Genomic DNA, 13,543 nt, shown 5'->3' on the forward strand with positions numbered 1-13,543 from the left:
AAAATCAGAGCACAGATAGGTTAAACATTGGTATATTAAGCAGTCTGCGCGCGCCTCTTCGGCCTTCTTCACAAGAAGGATGTTAAAGCACGTTTAGTTGCTTATAGTAGTTAGTTTGATTTGTAATTCAGTTTCTTTGTATTTTTCTATTCTCATTTTTCTTTCTGTTTAATCGGATCGTCCGATGATCGCTTGCGATATGTCTAAATCGTGAATGCATGAATGATACAGTTTGTGTGACCTTAGGCTGTAAAGTTTTACAAGGCGGTTACTGTGTTTCGCGAGGGCTGAGTGCCCAGACTGGTTATGAATTTATCAGTTTCGACGGGGACTATCATTCCTCTTTCCTTTGCATCTTCGTCTTCTATCTAGCTCCCTGGAATGTAGCTTCATAAATGTGCAATGTGTGGCTCTCGTACAAAATACTCGTATAAATCTGTATGCTTGGCAGCTCTCTCTTTTGCTAGATTTCCTGCACTTCTTATCAGCCATAAAAAATACGACGCAGTCTTAAAATGGCGCCCGTAACCCGAATTCCTCCTTCCGCAAAGAGTAACTATTTTTTACTGCACAGGAATGTGATAATAGCGACAAGCCCGCAGACACCAGACTCAACACACTGCGATGAGCCTGCGAAGCTTTTCAGCTCCTGTCCTTAAATCAGCTCTCGCAATTCGCAAGCTGCTACTACACTACTGGCCATTAAAATTGCTACACCACGAAGATATACGTGCTACAGACGCAAAATTTAACCGACAGGAAGATGATGTTGTGATATGCAAATGATTAGCTTTTCAGAGCACTCACACAAGGTTGGCGCCGGTGGCGACACCTACAACGTGCTGACGTGAGTAAAGTTTCCAAACGATTTCTCATACACAAACAGCAGTTGACCGGCGTTGCCTGGTGAAACGTTCTTGTGATGCCTCGTGTATGGAGGAGAAATGCGTACCATCACGTTTCCGACTTTGATAAAGGTCGGATTGTAGCCTATCGCGATTGCTGTTTATCGTATCGCGACATTGCTGCTCGCGTTGGTCGAGATCCAATGACTGTTCAAAAATTGCCCTGAGCACTATGGGACTCAAAATCTGTGGTCATCAGTCCCCTAGAACTTAGAACTACTTAAACCTAACTAACCTAAGGACATCACACACATACACGCCCGAGGCAGGATACGAGCCTGCAACCGTAGTGGTCGCGCGGTTCCAGACTGAAGCGCCTAGAACCGCTCGGCCACTACGACCGGCGTGATGGTGTGGGGTGCCATTGGTTACACGTCTCGGTCACCTCTTGTTCGCACTGACGGCACTTTGAACAGTGTACGTTACATTTCAGATGTGTTACGACCCGTGGCTCTACCCTTCATTCGCTCCCTGCGAAACCCTACGTTTCAGGAGGATAATGCACGACCGCATGTTGCAGGTCCTGTACGGGTCTTTCTGGATACAGAAAATATTCGACTGCTGCCCTAGCCAACACATTCTCCAGATCTCTCACCAATTGAAAACGTCTGGTCAATGGTGGCCGAGCAACTGGCTAGTTACAATACGCCAGTCACTACTCTTGATGAACTGTGGTATCGTGTTGAAGCTGCATGGGCAGCTGTACCTGTACACGCCATCCAAGCTCTGACTCAATGCCCAGGTGTATCAAGGCCGTTATTACGGCCAGAGATGGTTGTTCTGGGTACTGATTTCTCAGGATCCATTCACCCAAATTGCGTGAAAATGTAATTACATGTCAGTTCTAGTATAATACATTTGTCCAATGAATACCAGTTTATCATCTGCATTTCTTCTTGGTGTTGCAATTTTAATGGCCAGTAGTGTAATTTGCAGAAATATGAAGGAATTCAGTTATATTTGCACTTTTCGTGTGTTCTGGACAAACAGTTGTCATTAGACTACTCCAACGGATTCCGTGCCAGTTAATTAATTGCTGTACCACTGCGATATTCGTGACGATAATTCGCTAGACCGAGAGAGAGGTACAGAAAACCTAGGGACGAATACTTGTATTTCACATCATCCACTTTATACGGAAGGATAAGGCACACAGCTTGCGGCGCAACTCTTCGGAATCAGAAGCAGCGGTTGCGCATTTCTGTTCACACCTCCTGGGCGTGGTCGGAATGTGCAGCCTTGGGCGCGGGTAGCGATCTCGCTGGAGAGATACGCCGTCAGAACTAGCTGACGTGCCTCCAGTATTTCCATGCAAATGGCCGGACTCCCTGCGAACGGTCTGTGTTCTTGGTGTTTCGATTCTTATTTTTAACGTGCGTCATCTTCGTGAGTCGAAACAAGGCCCCGGGAGTAGATAACGTTCCATTAGAACTACTGACAGCCATGGGAGAGCCAGTCCTGACAAAACTCTACCATCCGCTGAGCAAGATATATGAGACAGGCGAAATACCCTCAGACTTCAAGAAGAATATAATAATTCCAATCCCAAAGAAAGCAGGTGTTGACAGATTCGAAAATTACCGAACTGTCAGTTTAATAAGTCACAGCTGCAAACTACTAACGCGAATTCTTTACAGACGAATGGAAGAACTAGTAGAAGTCGACCTCGGGGAAGATCAGTTTGGATTCCGTAGAAATATTGGAACACGTGAGGCAATACTGACCCTAAGACTTATCTTAGAAGCTACATTATGGAAAGGCAAACCTACGTTTCTAGCATTTGCAGACTTAGAGAAAGCTTTTGACAATGTTAACTGGAATACTCTCTTTCAAATACTGAAGGTGGCAGGGGTAAAATACAGGGAGCGAAAGGCTATTTACAATTTGTACAGAAACCAGATGGCAGTTATAAGAGACGAGGGACATGAAAGGGAAGCAGTGGTTGGGAAGGGAGTGAGACAGGGTTGTAGCCTCTCCCCGATGTTGTTCAATCTGTATATTGAGCAAGCAGTAAAGGAAACAAAAGAAAAATTCGGAGTAGGTATTAAAATCCATGGAGAAGAAGTAAAAACTTTGAGGTTCGCCGATGACATTGTAATTCTGTCAGAGAGAGCAAAGGACTTGGAAGAGCAGCTGAACGGAATGGATAGTGTCTTGAAAGGAGGCTATAAGATGAACATCAACAAAAGCAAAACAAGGATAATGGAATGTAGTCGAATTAAATCGGGTGATGCTGAGGGAATTAGATTAGGAAATGAGACACTTAAAGTAGTAAAGAAGTTTTGCTATTTGGGGAGCAAAATAACTGATGATGGTCGAAGTAGAGAGGATATAAAATGTAGACTGGCAATGGGAAGGAAAGCGTTTCTGAAGAAGAGAAATTTGTTTACATCGAGTATAGATTTAAGTGTCAGGAAGTCGTTTCTGAAAGTATTTGTATGGAGCGTTGCCATGTAAGGAAGTGAACCATGGACGATAAATAGTTTAGACAAGAAGAGAATAGAAGCTTTCTAAATATGGAGCTACAGAAGAATGCTGAAGATTAGATGGGTAGATCACATAACTAATGAGGAGGTATTGAATAGGATTGGGGAGAAGACAAGTTTGTGGCACAACTTGACTAGAAGAAGGGATCAGTTGGTAGGACATGTTCTGAGGCATGAAGCGATCACCAATTTAGTATTGGAGGGCAGCGTGGAGGGTAAAAATCGTAGAGGGAGACCAAGAGATGAATACACTAGGCAGATTCAGAAGGATGTAGGTTGCAGTAGGTAATGGGAGATGAAGAAGCTTGCATAGGATAGAGTAGCATGGAGAGCTACATCAAACCAGTCTCAGGACTGAAGACCACAACAACAACAACAACAACAACAACAACGACATCATCTCCCTCTTCCCTTTCTAACAACGATATTGGTCCTTGATTTCCCCGAAGAACCTTATCTTATAGGCCTACACATTGCTTTGGGAGTAGCAGTAGCGTGATCCACTCCATCTGCTGTGATTCATCCATTAGATTCTATTGTCCTTTGTGGTTCTAGTTGTATTTCTAATTTATGCGTACTCTACCGTTTCTCTCTATAATATCTTTTACTGCTCGTAATCACCTTTCTTTGTATTTCAATAGAACCTATTCCTCGTTACGAAGTAGATGTTTTTAAAATTCTTCCAATCCATCTGTGGCATGAATCAGCAAACCAGTGTTTAATAGTATTAGTTGAAAACAGTCTTGGTTGCAGTTTTAGTTTTTTTATTTATCAACTACGCATTTCACCTTATTTAGGCATCTTCAGGGTGATCCTAATGTGGTATTTCTTAGGACGATCCTTTAGACAGTGTTGCTAATGGGCATCGTCGAGTACATCAGTCCAACATCGCCTCTGTTAACCTCAGTAAATACTTTCTAGATGGACGTCAGTGACTCCAAGACCTGGAAAACACGTACGCGTTCAAAGGAACAAATAATAAAATCATCTAGAAAGTATTTACTGAGGTTAACGAAGGCGATGTTGGCCTGATGTACTCGACGATGCCCTTTAGCTACACGGTCTAAAGGATCGTACTAAGAAATACCAAATTAAGATCAGCCTGAAGATGCCTAAATAAGGTGAAACGCGTAGTTGATAAATAAAAAAACTAAAATTGCAACCAGGACTGTTTTCCACTAATAAGATGTTGTTAATGTTTTTTCTTACCGGAACCTTAAGTTTTTCAAATGCTTCAAATGGCTCTGAGCACTATGGGACTAAACTGCTGTGGTCATCAGTCCCCTAGAACTTAGAACTACTTAAACCTAACTAACCTAAGGACATCACACACATCCATGCCCGAGGCAGGATGCGAACCTGCGGCCGCAGCGGTCGCGCGGTTCCAGACTGCAGCGCCTAGAACCGCTTGGCCACTACGGCCGGCCCTTAAGTTTTTAATATATCTCTTTATTTTAATATTTTTAATCTCTGTAACGTGCATGACTAATGTAATGAAACCTTCCTATTTTCTGTATGACCATGTTTCTAGAGATGGTTGCGGGACTCGGCTGTTCGATACAGGATATCAAATTAAACAACTTTCCGTCGTCTAGTTTCCAACCTTATTTTACTTGGCAACCAGTTTCTGCGTTTTACTACACCGTCACAACCGAGGTGGAATCTTGCTACGCCGGCCGGAGTGGCCGTGCGGTTCTGGGCGCTACAGTCTGGAACCGAGCGACCGCTACGGTTGCAGGTTCGAATCCTGCCTCGCGCATGGATGTGTGTGATGTCCTTATGTTAATTAGGTTTAATTAGTTCCAAGTTCTAGGCGACTGATGACCTCAGAAGTTAAGTCGCATTGTGCTCAGAGCTATTTGAACCATTGAACCAATCTTGATACACGTCGGTCAGGGGCTTGAAGATGGCGTAGTGAAAAGCTGTAACTGGTTGCCAAATAAAATACGGTTGGAAACTAGACGGCTGAAAGGTGTTTAATTTGACATCCTACCTATTTTGTTCAGAATGCCCATTTCTCCTCGGAGCGATAAGGTGCATCCGAAGAATGTCAATAAATTTACATTTTCAATTTCTCATATCCTATTACTATTTTGAGTCTATTAATTTCTAGTCATCTAAATGCATGCTACCTTATAGTAAAATACTAATGCATGCATTGGCGCAGCACGTTGTACTGTGCCCACCCTGTTTAGTACCTCCCAGTGCATGTCACTCTCCACATCACCCATCTAAGGGCTGCGAACAATTCTGATGCGTGGTCGCTAGCTTACCACGAATACCAGCTGAATCTCAGAGTATGAGCGGTGGTTGTTGGCGAACGCCACGCGTAGTGGTTGTTCTCCCACGACACCTCAAATGGAGGCGTGTCACTGCGTCCACTGGCAGAAGCGCTTTTGATGACATGAAGAAACATGATGCCGCTAGATAATGATGAGAGCGCATCACCGCGTCTCGACAGCGTCTTTCCTTGTCGAAGAATCGTACGAAACGGTCCCGTTGCATGAACCGTCCAGTTGCTGAACATCAACCACTGGAACTTCTACGAACAGAATCACATGAAAAGTTTCGTATACGTGGAGACCGCCCGCGACGTTCAGGGACTGGAGAAATGCATTCGTGCTACGTATGACGTCATTCGAATGCAGGCTTGTGCATGTGAATGAGTGCAACAAATCCATTTTATGGTGTGCGTATAGATGCCTCCAGGCCAAACTTACAGTAGAAGATCTCTTCCAGCAACAAGTCGCCCACCACAATTTACTGTAAGGGGGTGCTGCATGATTTGAATAGAATCGCTTCTATAGTGGAAACAAGTGATGATAGCAAGAGCATCCGGTCCAATGTTAAAATAAATAAAAGATGAAACATGAAAGAGAGAATGCTAACCCCGTGATAACGGGCAGTGCTAGACATATATAAAGATGAAGAAACTGATGTTGTTGTTGTTGTTGTTGTTGATGTTGCTGGTGGCCCGTTTCTGACCATATGATTATCAGAAATAATTCGTTCCTCATCTTGTTAAAATGGCTCTTCTCCATTTTTCTCATAGTTCAATATCACTTCGTGTAAGGGCACTCAGTTCATACAAGATTATCATAGCGTATTACATTACATCTACGTGATTACTCTGCTATTCACAATAAAGTGCCTGTCAGAGGGTTCAATGAACCACCTCCATGCTGTCTCTCTACCGTTCCACTCTCGAACGGCACGCGGGAAACACGAGCACTTAAATTTTTCTGTGCGAGCCCTCATTTCTCTCATTTTATCGTGATGATAATTTCTCCCTTGGCAGGTGGTTGGCAACAGAATGTTTTCGCGATCGGAGGAGAAAACTAGTGACTGAAATTTCATGAGAAGATCCCGTCGCAACGAAAAACGCCTTTGTTTTAATGACTGCCACTCCAATTCACGTATCATGTCTGTGATACTATCTCCCCTATTTCGCGATAATACCAAACAATCTGCCCTTCTTTGTACTTTTTCGATGTCATCCGTCAGTCCCACCTGGTGCGGATCCCACACCGCACAGCAGTACGCCAGAATAGGGCGGACAAGCGTGGTGCAAGCAGTCTCTTTAGCAGACCTGTTACACCTTCTAAGTATTCTGCCAATGAATCGCAGTCTTTGGTTTGCTCTACCCACAATATTATCTATCTAATCGTTCCAATTTAGGTTATTTGTAATTGTAATTCCTAAGTAGTTAGTTGAATTTACAGCCCTCAGATTTGTGGGACTTATCGCGTTATCGAAATTTAGCTGATTTCTTTTAGTACTCATGTGAATAACTTCACACTTTTCCTTATTCAGGGACAATTGCCACTTTTCGCACCACACAGATATCTTATCTAAATCATTTTGCAAGTCGTTTTGATCATCTGATGACGTTACAAGACGGTAAATGACAGCATCATCTGCAAACAATCTAAGACGGCTACTCAGATTGTCTCCTATGTCGTTAATAAAGATCAGGAACAATAGAGGGCCTGTAACACTTCCTTGGGGAACGCCGGATATTACTTCTGTTTTACTCGATGACTTTCCGTCTGTTACTACGAACTGTGACCTTTCTGACAGGAAATCACGAATCCAGTCGCACAACTGAGGCGATATTCCGTAGGCACGCAGTTTGGTTAGAAGACGCTTGTGAGGAACGGTGTCGAAAGCCTTCTGGAAATCTAAAAATATGGAATCAATTTGACATCCCCCGTCGATAGCACTTATTACTTCATGAGTATAAAGAGCCAGTTCTGTTTCACAAGAACGATATTTTCTGAAACCGAGCTGACTATGAGTCAGTAAATCGTTTTCTTCGAGGTACTTCATAATGTTCGAATACAGTATATGTTCCAAAACCCTACTGCAAATCGACGTTAGTGATATAGGCCTGTAATTCAGCGGATTACATTTGGTGCTCCAGTAGAATGATGAGGATTAGAGGGGTGGGTCGGATAACTAATGGAAAGGCATTGAACTGCACCAAGGACAAAAGAAATTTATGGAACAACTTAACTAAAATAAGAGATCGGTTGATAAGACATGCTGAGGCATCCAGGAATTATTAGTATGTTTATACAGGGATGAGGTAGAGAGTGGAGAATGAGGGGAGGGGGGGGGGGAGGGATAAAGATCGGAGACACAGAGCAAGGTTTGACTGCTGTTCAAATGGGTGTGTGCTCCGGTAGTTACGCAGAGATGAGGAGTCCTCCACAGGATAGACTGGCGTGGAGAACTGCATCAAACCAGTCTTAGAACTGAAGACCACAACTGCCAGAACAAGGCCACTCAAGGGCACTTCTTCAGGATCACTGCAATGACACTCTAATGTAGCCGTTCTTCCAATCGGGCACGAATATTCTGGGTAAGGATACGTGTAAATACGTGTTTCAGAAAGTGGCTGAAAAAAATCTCTCTTCAGCCCTGAGGAACCTTGCCTAAGTTCTACAGCCTACATGAAAAATCTCTCATGGGGTCTGTCGTACGCGTAATAGGCATTCCTTATTCTGTTTGCTTAGTACTGGTTGGCCTAGTATGTATCTACCTTTATCGTGTTCCCCTTCTCTGTCTTTGGGGACAAGTCCAGCGGCATTGTGGTAGTTGAGCGGTGTCTACTATGCTCTAAGCCGACTTTCTGTGAGGACGCTGACTGAAAATAGCTGAATCGATAGAAATCGTATTACATGGACCGGCATTGTTTCCAAGTTGCTTCCAACTTTAGCTAGCAAGAGTAGACTGTGTCTGCTACGTTTATGGACGTAGAAGTGATACGGTTAGCTAAAGGTTGCCGAAAAGTTGTATGTGGCCAGAATGAGATTTTCACTCTGCAGCGGAGTGTGCGCTGATATGAAACTTCCTGGCAGATTAAAACTGTGTGCCGGACCGAGGCTCGAACTCGTGACCTTTGCCTTTCGCGGGCAAGTGCTCTACCAACTGAGCTACCCAAGCACGACTCACGCCCCCTCCTCACAGCTTGACTTCTGCCAGTACCTCGTCTCCTACCTTCCAAACTTCACAGAAGCTCTCCTGCGAACCTTGCAAAACCAGCACTCCTGAAAGAAAGGATATTGCGGAGACATGGCTTAGCCACAGCCTGGGGGATGTTTCCAGAATGAGATTTTCACTCTGCAGCGGAGTGTGCGCTAATATGAAACTTCCTGGCACACAGTTTTAACCTGCCAGGAAGTTTCTAGTTGTATGTGATTAAATTTAAAATCGTCTCGTTTAGTGAGATGTTGACGCACTAAAATTAAATCCGTCTGGTAATTACACTTGGTAGTCTGTTTGCATCAGTTCCGCTAAATCCATCAGCCACTTCGCTGAGCCGGCCGGGGTGGCCGAGCGGTTCTAGGCGCTACAGTCTGGAACCGCGTGACCGCTACGGTCGCAGGTTCGAATCCTGCCTCGGGCATTGATGTGTGTGATGTCCTTAGGTTAGTTAGGTTTAAGTAGTTCTAAGTTATAGGGGACTGATGACCTCAGAAGTTAAGTCCCATAGTGCTCAGAGCCATTTGAACCACTTCGCTGAGACAGACTTGAACAGAGCGGTGTACACTGGGAGTGAAAATAGATTACCTGTTCTTCTCCTCCTCACCCTCTAGATCGATTTTGTTTTTAATTGCTTTTTTTTCTTCTCCATCTTACGTTATTTAAGAGCAGTAAGTAAACGTTTATCAATATCGTTACTATAGCAGGGAATTGGACACAGGCTACGAAGTTCGAAGTTAGTAGAATACCAAGTAGTTTGACTACAGAATCCACATGATAAGAGAGAGAGAGAGAGAGAGAGAGAGAGAGAGAGAGAGAGAGAGAGAGAGACGGTTTTTTGCGACACTAATCACAAGATACCGACAAAACTTTCGAGCCAGCTCGATGTCTGGGTTGCTCAATTTCTCTCAACGCTTAACTTAACTGTTGAAATCGAAGATTTCGACGAATTAACAGTATTTTCAGTTTTGACTCATCGCTGACTGGGCTGCTACGTATTAGTGACAAAATATAAACAGCCTCGGAAGAGATGGGAAGACAAGATATTACAGACCTACTCCACGCCGCTTATGCAACTACGTCGCCGGATAAGATATCAAAAAAGAAACTCCCTACCGATCAAGAGCTTTTTCCAGCCCGTCTCCTCCTTTCTCGAACGAGTCAATGAGGTAAAGATATGACAATTACGACTCGGGATGAAAACAAAAGTATCTAATCGCATGATCGCGAAACGTCTTTAAATCTTTCTCAGAGAGTGGGTCGCATGACGGCGGCGACACATATTCCCTCGTAGCGGCTGCGTTGCTTTTCGTGGTAAAGTTTCTTATCACCGTGTGAAGGAGCGAGTCGGAGGGGGGGTAATAATGACGGGAGAGGAGGGGAGGGAGAAGTGGAGAGCTCCTTTTGTTATAAAGGCCCTCTCGTGGCAGAGCCCAGTTTAGTCAGGTGCGTCCAACGCGCGCGGCTACCGTGTTTTACGCGAATAGTGTCGCAGGCTGTGTTTCGCCTGGCTGTGCGTCGGCGGCTACAGCTCCATTTTGACGTTTCGGTATCAACAATACTATATCCTCGCCACAGAGATTGTTGTGACCCGTAACAGCAGCAGCAGCAACTCTGTTGCGGCACAATGCCGCCCAATGTAGTGTCCGCTACTCAGGCGGGCCCCACAGAGGTCAGTCGTCTCCTGTTTATTTCTTTCAACAGTATTTAAAACAGTGTTTGACGCACGTATGGACACACGGTGACTTGACTAAATTCCATTGCATGACGGAGTTACGTACAGTAGTGCAGCGATTATCCGAATACCGAGGACCTGAGACATCGGTTGACGGAAAGCGTTCGACTTGGCAAATTAAAATTTGCGCTTGCGCTGTATGGGCAGCAGAGTTCGTAGGTTCCCCTCTCCCTCTCCCTGTTGGCCGTCATTGTTTATGTCTGAACCTTTGCTTATATCAGATCACGCTGTTGCTCTCAATAGCGACTATACGTGAATAATGCATTTTTTCTTTCCGGAAAACGTAAAATCTCCAGACTTGTCGAAGAAACGTGAAAGTGGATCAAATTTTGCTCGCGGATATGGAGCCGGAAAAGCAACAAGATCGGACATTAAAAAGAACAGTGATGCCGTTATATAATTTGCGACTGCACTTAGCTAAAAGAAAGGTCTTAGCTCTGAAGCAAGAGCAAATTTTGTAAACTATAGCCGTACTTTAATGGTCACTTTGAGCGTTTCAAACTAGGCTGTGTAATCAGTTCTCTGGGTTATTCATGAGACGTATTGATAAAAAATTTCTGTGTATAGTAATGTTTCTAATTCAGTTCAAGTGGTCCAAATGGCTCTGAGCACTATGGGACTTAACATCTGAGGTCATCAGTCCCCTAGAACTTAGAACTACTTAAACCTAACTAACCTAAGGACATCACACACATCCATGCCCGAGGCAGGATTCGAACCTGCGACCGTAGCGGTCGCGCGGTTCCAGACTGAAGCGCCTAGAACCGCTCGGCCACACCGGTCGCCTCTAATTCAGTGTTTGTGTTTCAAATTCCTGTGAATACTGGTACGCATGCTTTCGTAAATGGTCGGTTATTTGAAAAATCAGATAATCGAACATCTCTCATCCCCAATTGTTTAGAATAATCGATGCTCTGTTGTATATGCTTTCACAAATTAGATGAACAGTTAATATCTCTTTCTACAGTGGAATCTAGGATCATGGTAATTGTTTTCGAGTAACTATAAATGTAATGTTCTGTGGTAATTGTTTAAAACAAAACTGATCCCATATAGAAGTGTTGAATTACTCTTAAATGAATCATTAAAGCCTTATTTACGTCTTCAAAATCGCGAAATGTTAAAACTATTCTGCACATGCGTTCAAATTACTACACCTGCTTTCAGCGGACAGTTCTTTCAATCAACCAACCGAACACATCCCCATCAACTCATTGCAAGCTTCAGTTAATCAGATTACCTTTTTTCGTTCCTAGGAAACTCCGCGCTGTAAAGTAAGGCTCCTGGTCAAAGGGAGTAATAGGAGTTGCCCTTGACCACGTACTCTTGTTACTGACAGTGAGATGAAACCCTTTTATTCTTGGAACGGAATACTATCATATGAACAACACCGAACACAGTTTGAAGTCATCAAAAATGTTTAGTGCAAAGAATAATTAGACAAAAAGCATGACAGTTGGTCCATGTTTCATTTATGCTTGACAAGAACTTCGACTAAGTAACTGTCAGTCCGGTGTCACTATTATGAAACAAAAAAAAAATGGTTCAAATGGCTCTGAGCACTATGGGACTCAACTGCTGAGGTCATTAGTCCCCTAGAACTTAGAACTAGTTAAACCTAACTAACCTAAGGACATCACAAACATCCATGCCCGAGGCAGGATTCGAACCTGCGACCGTAGCGGTCTTGCGGTTCCAGACTGCAGCGCCTTTAACCGCACGGCCACTTCGGCCGGCTATTATGAAACATCTTGATCTGAATTTAGGAGGTGAATCATTTCTTTTAATTTTGTATTTTGCATTTAGGGGCTTAACATCTATAAAGAAAGTGATATTCATTTAATTATGCCCAAACGTTGATATGGTGCAGAAAACATGGAACAACAAATAACCAAAAGGATGTAACACGAAAGTTGTATGCTATGCTAGTTGAAAGATTCGAGCAAGTGATTGCACTCATGATGTGTTGAACTGAAAACCAGTCTGCTGCAAACCTTCGTATTTGATGTCGTGTAGATGGGCAGACGAGGACTACTCCTAGTTCTCCTGAACGCGAGTTCAGTGCGATAACAAGCTGCACTTCTTGCTCTGTTTGTCCAATTGAACTCGTCTCCAATTTTGCTGCATGTGTCGTAGAATTCACCGCCAGTGGTTGTTTACAATGCGAAAGTGCTGGCAATTCCCAATGCACAGTAAATTCTGGTGACTGGGTGCAAATCTTGTTGATCTTAATAACCATTATTTTTAAGGAACAATTCTTAAAGAATCAGAGCTACACGTTTGTTAAGTTAACAATGCACTACAGATAAATAAATTTCATTTTCATTTCAAAACTTCTTCCTCTTTTACCAGTCACACACTACCTCGTTTGTGTTAATTGGGGTGGCTCAAATGGCTCTGAGCACTATGGGACTTAACATCTGTGGTCATCAGTCCCCTAGAACTTAGAACTACTTAAACCTAACTAACCTAAGGACATCACACACATCCATGCCCGAGGCAGGATTCGAACCTGCGACCGTAGCAGTCCCGCGGTTCCGGACTCAGCGCCTAGAACCGCTAGACCACCGCGGTCGGCTTTAATTGGGGTCATTGTCACTTCGCCTAGTAATGAATGAAACGCAGCAGAAATGAAAGTAATAAGTTGCACGTACTGGCTGTGTCGAAAACAGTAGGCAATAATCAATGAACTAGATTGTCACTTACAAATGATAAGAAACGCTGACAGTACACTAACGTTGGTTTGAAAATCCTTCGAGTCTACATTACGAATTTGTTATACTTAGTATGTCAGTTGAAGCAAATTTTAGTTGGACTTGTCATTTATTACTTCGTTTTACGAATAGTTAAAGGTGACTCACCCAAGTGACCAGTACTTACTCCTGCATGTATTCCCTGTCGCGACAGTGAGTTTGGGACACGCTCGAATT

The 13,543-nt window shown here is 43.6% G+C and overlaps 1 protein-coding gene across 1 annotated transcript in view; it reads left to right on the forward strand.

Annotated features, from left to right (window-relative positions):
* Nucleotides 1-10,505: 10,505 nt before the first annotated feature.
* Nucleotides 10,506-13,543, forward strand: part of LOC126481732 (uncharacterized) — a 104,416-nt gene continuing 101,378 nt past the window's right edge. The window contains exon 1 of the mRNA XM_050105686.1: nt 10,506-10,550. Coding sequence (XP_049961643.1) covers nt 10,506-10,550 — 45 coding nt within the window. The remainder of the gene's footprint in view (nt 10,551-13,543) is intronic.

The sequence above is a fragment of the Schistocerca serialis genome, chromosome 5, assembly GCF_023864345.2.
Source record: "Schistocerca serialis cubense isolate TAMUIC-IGC-003099 chromosome 5, iqSchSeri2.2, whole genome shotgun sequence".
NCBI classification, from domain to species: Eukaryota; Metazoa; Arthropoda; class Insecta; order Orthoptera; family Acrididae; genus Schistocerca; species Schistocerca serialis.